Source organism: Canis aureus, chromosome 2 (genome assembly GCF_053574225.1).
Source record: "Canis aureus isolate CA01 chromosome 2, VMU_Caureus_v.1.0, whole genome shotgun sequence".
Lineage (NCBI taxonomy): Eukaryota > Metazoa > Chordata > Mammalia > Carnivora > Canidae > Canis > Canis aureus.
The window spans coordinates 3,106,077-3,115,918 of record NC_135612.1 but is presented as its reverse complement, the minus strand read 5'-3'; the positions used below and the strand labels follow the sequence as shown (position 1 = coordinate 3,115,918).

Sequence of the window (9,842 nt, the reverse complement as noted above, 5' to 3'; positions counted from 1 at the left end):
GGACTCTGGAGGGTTCCTGCAGTCCTGGGTCAGTGTGGAGGGTGGGCTCTTGCCGAACCCACAGGAGGGCGAAGAACATCCGGCAGGAGAACCTTCCAGAAGTCCCTGCACCACTTCCGGACAACACTCTCTGACCGGCCTTCTTAGGTCAGAGTTCAATGTCTATAAAATCAGGTGCCCGAGAGCCTATTCCAGACTTTCTTAATAGCCGTGTTCTCTGCCATTAACGCCAAATCCCCCAGGGGCTCAGATGATAGAAGTGAGGTGACTGCACACAATTAAATATTAGAAATGACCACTGAGTACATCCTGTTTATTGTTTATGATTTACACGGAAAATGATGGACTGGGGTGATTGAACAATAAACCAATCATTACATTTAGACCTGGGCTTTTGAAAACTTGCATTCCATTTTAACAGTTCATATATATTTAACAGCTTATATATAAATCCAAATCACAAATAATCTTAAGAGTTAGCTCAGAGATAAACAATTAAGAAACACAACAGAAAACCACATGGATCTACCTTTAAATATCAGCATTCATATTACAAGGAAGAAGAAAATGTTCAAAAAAATAAAGTCAAGTCACTTAACAGAGAAATAAGAGAAACAGTATTTTTAATCCATATTTATACTTACTCCTAACTTACCTTCATATATTCTTAACTTTTCCAAAAGGACCCAAACAATATTTCAGAGGATCAAACGATATTTTGGAATCTGAACTTTTCAGCCTCTGCTTGTATCAACTTGTTATAATGAAAATCCTAAAGTCTCAATTTTCTTAAAAAAATTTTTTTTTAAGCCAACTCCTATTCAACTTTTCTCCTTCACAGCAGCTGTTTATAGATAGTAGGGAGCCAAGAATGAAGGATAGAAACAGATGGGAAGCAAAAAGTACAACCGCTATCTTAAGTTCAACTCTCAACACTACTGGTTGAGTTTGGAACCAAAACCTCTTAACAACTGGCAGATAACAGCTAAACCTTAACAGGCAAAGAAGAAATATTTTCTTTGGGACAGCTGCTACTAGGAGAAGAAAACTGACGTCCCTTAATACTGCCTAAATAGAATTTGTGGCTTACTATAGAGCAATCTGTAGCAATGTCAGTTTAACCAGTAAGCATCACAACTGATCGATATTACTTAACGGAAAACAACAGAAAAAGAAACGAAAAAAAGAAAAGAGAAAAATTAAAAACCACACTAGCCACAAAGTTCCACGATATACACATGAGAATTAATTTTAATCTGATTTGACTCCTTGACGCTAACTGCTCATCAGTGAAATATGGTATGGAAATATCACGGAGTAGAAAACAGGCAAAGATTAGTTTATACAACAGTGACTATATACATCAGGGGGGAACATGCTAGCTAATGCAACATTAAGGCCTGAATGTAAGCATTTCCAAAGTCACAGAAGCCCCAAAGAACCCCTAAATTACAAAGTCACCACATTACAGGCATGCAATGTTCAGTTTTGTTTTACCCATAAAAGGATACACAGTATTTTGCTGTAAATACCAGACACACATTTACAATTTTGCAAAAATTAGAATGCAAGTGTTATGTTCCTTATATTTAAGCCTCAAATGTGCCAACAGTGAAAATTCATTTAAGAACGGAGGAAAGAGATGGAATATAAATACTCAGAGAAATTACACAAATAAAATGGAATTTTGCATTTGGGAAGCATAAATATTCCTTACGTGTCCAAACCAAATTATCAATGTACTACTCAGATGGATGTACACTCACTACGTGCTTTACAATTTTACTTGCTCAAATGCGGCATTCTGACACCTATCATTCTCTGGTGCTGATAGCAAATCCCATCTGTAGGTTAAATATTACGTGCACGTTTGCACGTATGTGCCTACTGGGTGTGACCACCTAAATGGAAAGCTGTGCAATCTCATTTGGAGGTTATATAATAATGGATGACCCTGGGGGCCAAATTTCCCATTAAGACAACTAAGGAAAGCTCATTTCCTCACTTTTACAGAAGAATCTGAACAGAACTCTTTTAGAGTGCAAATCTAGGGTCAGGATCTTCTCTCTTTTAGAGAAAGGAAAATCAGAAAGGAACCATGTTACATGTTCAGTTCTGCTCACAGTCACTAGGTGATCATGTCATCTCCTCCTTTCACCCAGGGCTTAATTTGGCTTAATTCAAAACAAACCCATTTTTATTATTTATTTTCAGGTGAATAATTTTATCAAAATAAATTAAACAAACGCTGAAAATGCACTATGAGTAATCCTTGTTCAGGAATACTTTAAAAGAATAAATTATAACACAGTAAGATTTAGATATATTGTGAAAAGATGTGGCCAAAATCTGTCCTATACCCCATCAATTTTATGCTTTATACAAGTTGGTACAATTAACCTTCTAGTTTTTTAAGGATCGGATTTCTCCTTGGGATACAACAGAATGAATGTTTAAACACCTGATGGATGTTTTCAGACTTTCCAAAATTACTTTAAACAAACTGTATCTAATGTTTATAAATTTATAAATAAGCATATTTATAAATTTATAAATTAAAAAAGTATTTAACAAACGTGTAATGAATGTTTTCAAGTATGACTGTAACCAAGTAGAAAGGGAGAAGGATTTCATAAGGCCATCTAATTCATTTCATACCAAACACTGAGCACACGAGATTGCTCATAAGCTTTACTAACTTTACCTCAAGCACCAACCATAGTAAAACACTCATGCTTTACTAACATTACTCTAAGCACATCCACCATTTAGAAAAAGAAAAAAAAAATGTTTTACTATCTAACTATTCCAAGGGGATTACAACATTTAAGATTTTAAAATTTTGAGATGTTTTAGCCAAAATTTTGGCTTTTTTTTTTTTTTGGCATTTTAACTTTAAACAAACATGGAAGAGCAGACACCTTCCTAAAAACAACAACAACAACAACAACAAAAAAACCCTCAGTATTATGAACCAAGAGGTTCTGATATAGCAAAAGCAAAGCAACCAATCAAAAAGCATGTTTTAGAATTCTTTTTATTTCCAATGAAACCAAATTTTACTACTGTTGTGATCACAGTCTTCACATTTGATGCAAATAGGAGAGCTTAATTATAATCACTTAGTGGCAGTACTTCAGACAAAATCAATAATAGATGCCACATATAGGATTATTTCTTCTGGAAAGAGTTATTAATTGGTAAGCTTGACATTACAACTGATATCAACATAGTCAACTAAAGAAAATGGATGCACTGCTTCAACATTCAGCTTGAAAATGTTTAGTACTTTCTGCAAACCTAAATTTAGTTTAGAAAGGTTAATATTCTTCTTTCTAAACTATGGCATAGACTATATATAGCATTTTAAATTTATTTATATATAATTATTTGCACATCAGATTGAGAAGGAATTTGCAGATTGACTTTGACAGGGCGATCTCATCCGAGGGTTAAGGTTTAGGGGGCATCCGCCGAGCTGTCACTGGAAGGGGGGGCCTCTTGCTCAGTCTCGGAGGACGCAGCTGCTGATGCCTCTATGACGGCAGGTGGGAAATGGCGGCGGCACACGGGGCACGTTCCCGACTGGAGAGGGAAGAAAATAAGGTCAGAGCCAAAGGAAGAGTCTTTAGGTGCCACCCAGTATCTTAGTAAACTAAAAAAAAAAAAAAATAGTATTGTTATCCTAAAAAAACTGAATCAACTCCAAACTCACACAATCCAGAGAGGCAAACTGTGATGCTATTTCCTCTTCATCCCAATCAGATTCTAATTTTTCTGAGGGTGAATAATGTTTCCTAATTGTGCTTGTGTCCTTCAGGTCAGTCATCTTTCACTTAGTATTAATGGACGGTCTACTACACCCCTTGCTCAGCACTGGTGCTACGGTGGAATGTGAGCAAGGAGTCACAGGGCATGTCCTCACCTGAACTGAATTGGTTTTATTATTTACTCCATGATGCCACACACCTAATTAATTCACATATCTGTAACACCAAATGATCCCCTAAGATGGACTTCCCTATATACTGAAGCCTCACTTAAACACATGGAGCTTAAACTTTATTAGCCACATAATTCCTTTTCAAAAAGATATGGAGAGTTAAATGCCTTCTAAATGATGAAAGACATCAACTGTAGACCTAGGAGGGAAGATGGGACAGGGAAAGCAGTCATACTGTGAGTACATCTTCAGACCAATCAAAGACTATGGAGATGTGTCATGCTGGTGATAGATCATTCATTCCCTTGCGAATATGTCCCTGCGACCTCTCCCCCACCCCCACGAGAGATAGCCCTGACAGAAATCATGCTGTTCAAAGATAAAGATTTGTATCTTGGGGATCTTCTCCCCAGAGGAAAGGCTTTTTCTTGACAGGAAATAAACCAAAGAGATTATTACCTTGATAGTCAAGTCAATGATAAATCAAAGCGGTACAACATATATAATATTTACAATTCAAGAATTTAGCAAGCATTTATTGTGCACTTGCCATATGGACTGGGCCCGAGCAACCGTATTTTAGTGTCAGATGAGTGTGGTCCCAATCAACCCCATACTAGCTGTGTAGTCTTGGATGAGTAACAATCATTGGAAAATGGTTTTATCCCACTGTGTCCCAGAGTTACTGTGAGAATTAAATGAGAAAATAATACAAGAGTCATCTAGCCGTACCTGACACACAGCAGGAACATTTAGATCCTTCTTAAGGCTTAGATACTACCATAAGAGTTTAAATAAAGGGGATATGAAGGCCAGAAAAGGTGGAATTTAAGCTGGCCCTACCTAGACCATCTAATCTTACTGATGGTACAGGGGGAAAACTACGCCAGTTAAGCAAACATAAAAAAGTGTACAAAGGAAGTAAATATGAGCAGATAGGCTGGGGGCTAGATCACAGAAGGTCTTGAAAGCCAAGACAGAAACTCCAGATTTTATAATGGAATGGTGAACATTTCTGCATTGGATTTTACACATCTTAAGTAGAACTCTGACAATAATGAAGTGGCTGTAGAAGGGGATCAACGGCAAAGAAAAAGAAAGGAAGGAAAGAGAGGGGAGGAAGAAAGGAAGGAGAAAAGGAAAAGAGTGGTTGTAAGAAAGAGAAGGAGCTATATCCATAAGTAAATAGGTGATGAAAGGGATTAGGAAACTTCTACCTTAACTGCCTATAAATATACTTTATGTAAAAATAGAGTTCACAGAGAAGATTTAAGTAAAACCTTTTTTTCTTAAGTAATTCAAATATAGTTAAAAATTATTGGGTAAATATTTAAGGAGAACAGATACAGTTGGAACAGGAGGTATCTGGTAGGTTATTACATATTTCTCATATACATTTTCAAAGACATTGATTTGTATTAGAATATTAGTAGTACTTTGAATAGTACCAAAGGCTTTTATTTTGCTTGCGGTATTTCTGAAAATACATATTTCAGGGATGTGATTAAAGATCTACTTAGCTTTATTCTAAAATGACTTTTTGATAAGTAATCAAGCAATTAAGTGTTGTCTATATTGTTTTTTTAGCATTGTTATCAGTTTCATATCATTAATCTGTAATCATTAAAAGGTAATCAATTTTCAACACTTAATTAAAAAGTACTACAACTATGTAGCTGAATAAAATATGCTTAAAAGACATAATCATCATTAGCTTTCTGGAGGAACTATTAAAACACTAATTTAAAAACAGGTAAAAATAAAACTCACCTTCTGTAGCCAAATTGAGACACAAGGTTTATGAAAGAAATGATGACAGGGAAGCTCTGTTGCTATATCATCCTTAATATACTCACTGCAACAGATTGGACAGCACTGCTCCTGACCAATTGCTGAAAACAAGAAATCACCTGATCAATCCCATAGCATTCAATTTTAATATAACTGAAAATATATTAACTCATAGATGATACCTATGATAGAAGAACCAGACTTTGGGGCACACTTGTTCTAGCCCATGACTTAATAAATTAAAAATAGTCTTCTACTAGGTGAAAGTTTGTCAGAATCTAGTTTCATAGAAAAACTAATGAAAGCTTCTAGTACCAGTATTTTATGTTTTAGGTGTACTGATATACTTAAACATGCAACGTGTCATTTGACATTAGAGATCAACTTTGCACTTACCAGTGTGGTCTTCAAGAACAAGGGTCTCTGGAAGACCATCAATGCTTTCCTTACTGGCTGGTGGATTGGCCACCTCAACATCCACTGCAAGAGACTCTAAATGTGCCAGCGCAGTCTGCAAAAAAAAAGTCGCAGTTCCTTTTTAGAAAACACTTTAAAATAGTAATAGAAAACTATTTTTAAAGGTGTGTTACAAAATTATATGAACCACTATTCTCTGCTTCAGTAGCCTGTCCTTTTTGCCTCCTCCCAAAAGGAACAACCATCACACCAAAACGTCAAAAAACATACCAGAAAAGGGTACCTTACTTTTCACAAGAGCAAAAATCTATCTTGTCTCAATAATCAGCTACTTGCCCATCATACTTATAATTTCAGAAGAGTGGCTACCTCTTCCAACTTATGAGTTCCTGTATGGAATCAATAACATGAAAGAAAGTAAATATTTTGGACAGGCTCAACACACGAAAGATAAAACGTGACTGAGGTTACTGGATGAATCTTCAAGTTAGAGAAGCAAATAATTTATTCCTGAATGGCTATATCTACCACTGGCACAGAATCAGCACACCCACATGACTAGCTCACTATTATTACTAGGTTACCTGGGATATGAACTTTATTTAGGGGCTCAGTGTCTATATAGAGTCACTATTCTAAGTATGACAGGAACAACAGATCGTATGACCACCCAGTATAATCGTTTGTGGCTTGATTAGCCCTTCTGGCTACAGTAAATTAGAACTATAGATGGGACTTATATTCACAAGACCCAAAAGGTGGAAATGCGATGCGTGCCCAAGTACCCATCCACAGATGAATGGATAAAACTGTGGTTGGTAAAGGTAAGTGTACAGTCAAAATCAGAATATTATGATACTGTATGTGGTAATGTGTTAACTGCTTTGAGTATAAAGGTTAAATGACAAAAGTAATTACTATAGCTACAATAAACTGTTGATATACAATATAAAAAGAGGTAAATTATAACATCAAAAACATAAGAGGGGGAATAAAGTAGAGTTTTTGTATGTAATCTAAGTTTAGTTATCAGCAAAATACAGAGTATTAAGATGTTTTACGTAAGCCTCATGGTAACCACAAAGGACAAATCTATGTTAGATTTACAAAAGATAAAGAGAAGGAGATCAAACAATACTACTCTAGATAATCAAGTCACAAAAGAAGGCAGAAAGAGGGAGAAAGGAAAAAGAACTACGAAAGAGCTAGACAATTTTAAGATGGTACTAGTAAGTCCTTACTTCTCAATAATTACTCTAAATGTAAATGGACTAAATTTTTTAGGCAAAAGGCACAGAGTGCCTGGCTGAATTGAAAAGGCAAGACCCAACTATATATGCTGCCTACAACACACTCACTTCAGCTTTAAGGACACACAGGCTCAAAGTAAAGGATGGAAAAAGACATTCCATGCAAATGGAAACCAAAGACAGCAAGGGTAGCTATATGTGTATTGGAAAAAATAGACTGAAGACCACAAATGCTAATAAGTGACAAAGAAGGTTATTTTTTAAATGATAAACGGTCAATTCATCAAGAGGCTACAGTAATTGCAAACAAATATGCAACCAATATTAGGGCACCTAGGTATATGAAGCAAATGAAAGCAGATCTGAAGTGAGATTACACAACAATATAATAACAGGAGGGGACTCTAATACCTCACTTTATTTTTTTTTTAAGATTTTATTTATTCATGAGACACACACACACACACACACACACGAGAAAGAGGCAGAGACACAGGCAGAGGGAGAAGCAGGCTCCACACAGGGACCCTGACGCGGGACTTGATCCCGGGACCCCAGGATCACGCCCTGACCTGAAGGTGGTGCTAAACTGCTGAGTCACCCGGGCTGCCCCTAATACCTCACTTTAAAGGATGGATCCTCCAGATAGAAAAAGAAAGAAAATATTAGACTTGACCTACGCTTTAGATAAAATAGATCTAAGAGATATACAGAACATTTCACATGACAGCAGCAGACTACACATTCTTCTCAAGTGCACACAAAACATTCTCTAGGACAGATCATACGACAGGTTCCAAAACAAGTCTTAGCCAATTTAAGAAGACTGAAATCATACCAACTCTCTTTCTGACCAAAATGGCAAGAAACAAAAAATCAATAATAGGAGATTGGAACATTTGCCAATATGTGAAAACTAAACAATACACTCCTGAACTAGTCACAGAAGGATAAATATAGTACGACTCCACTTAAATGAGGTACCTAACTCAGTAAAACTCAGAGACGCAAAGCAGATTAGTGGCTGCTGTGGGCTGGGAAGAGGAGGGCGCAGAGGAGAAGAGGGAATTGTTTACGATGTACTTGATGCTGACTAATGGCTACAAGGGTAAATTTCACACTGTGTGTACATCCCTACAATAAAACGCTAACGGGCCCCCCTGCAGACCAGGAAGATTCTTCCTGAATGTTAACACTGTGCTCTCCTGGATGGCAGGCATCACCTTTGCGCACTCTTCAAGATTTAGCCTGGATAATCTCACAACGAATTATGTCTTTCCAAAAAGGATTTGAGATGACTTACAAGAGAGGATAGGGCCAAGGCCTAAGCAAAGTCAGAACTAAAACAGGAGGAAGCAAAAAGGTTCATCACACGAGTTAGTAAATATAGTTAATAATATGGAACACCAATTAGACTCTGAATTTGCAGAGACTGCAAAAAGAAAAATAATGTGCCAGAAAATGAATAGCTGACTCTTAGCTCCACATTCACCTTTCATAGATCTGGGCCTTTTGACTATTTTTTCCCTTGCTGGCTAGCATGACCTTAGGTTTTGTCGGTAGAGGGCTCTGGAGAGCCGTCACAGAAGGACTCTGCCTCCTGGTCCTGGTGGGCACGCTGGGCAGGCCCCTGCCCGACGGTGGGCTTCTGCATCACGGATGGCTCCTCCAGTGCCTGGCTACAGAAGCACACGCAATTTCTCCAGTGCCTGACAGACGCAGTAGCAGGTAGCCAGCAGTTTCCCCTGGCACCTATCTTGGGTGGCTTTACAGCAGTGTGCTTCCAGTTAGCCACCTCCCTGTAAACAGTCTCTTTAGCACTCCAGAGGGCAGATTTCCAGCAAATTCGGCCAGCAGAGTAGCACAAACACTTCTCTGAGAGCCATGGCTGTGTCCTCCCCAACAGTCTGGATCTCAGCCCTGGGTGGAGGTGGGGGTGGAGTGTGTGTGCTCTACCTCAGTCCTAAGGTTATTCCTTAAATTTGCTATTCCTGCTCCTGGCCAACAGAATGGAATATTATCAATCCAAAGCCTGATTACAAATAATCATACTAACCACAATCCAGCTACCACTGCGGTGCACTGAAATGAAGTGCCGACTAGGACATGTGTCTTGGGAGCCCAGGTACTTGTTACACTTGACTCTATGGTCATAATGTCAACTATAAAAACTAATGTGGGGTGGGGTTCTTGAAGAGTCCCCTTGCTAACCTCCAAAGAGAAAACGACAAACTCGGGTCCATTAACTCTCAGAACCACAGAGAGTGGTAAGGACCACAGAGTTTCCATGATAGCCCTAGAACAAACATCTTATTTCTTAAAATCAAACACAGTTTTTTTTTTTTAAATTTTTATTTATTTATGATAGTCACACACAGAGAAAGAGAGAGAGAGAGAGAGGCAGAGACACAGGCAGAGGGAGAAGCAGGCTCCATGCACCG

The 9,842-nt window shown here is 37.7% G+C and overlaps 1 protein-coding gene across 2 annotated transcripts in view; it reads right to left on the bottom strand.

Moving 5' to 3' along the window:
• Nucleotides 1-296: 296 nt before the first annotated feature.
• Nucleotides 297-9,842, bottom strand: part of PJA2 (praja ring finger ubiquitin ligase 2) — a 285,426-nt gene continuing 275,880 nt past the window's right edge. For both annotated transcript variants that reach the window (XM_077861783.1, XM_077861782.1), the window contains 3 exons: nucleotides 6,131-6,245; nucleotides 5,714-5,835; nucleotides 297-3,585 (listed from right to left, as the gene is read on the bottom strand). In XM_077861783.1, coding sequence (XP_077717909.1) covers nucleotides 3,460-3,585; nucleotides 5,714-5,835; nucleotides 6,131-6,245 — 363 coding nt within the window. In that variant the 3' untranslated portion in view covers nucleotides 297-3,459. The remainder of the gene's footprint in view (nucleotides 3,586-5,713; nucleotides 5,836-6,130; nucleotides 6,246-9,842) is intronic.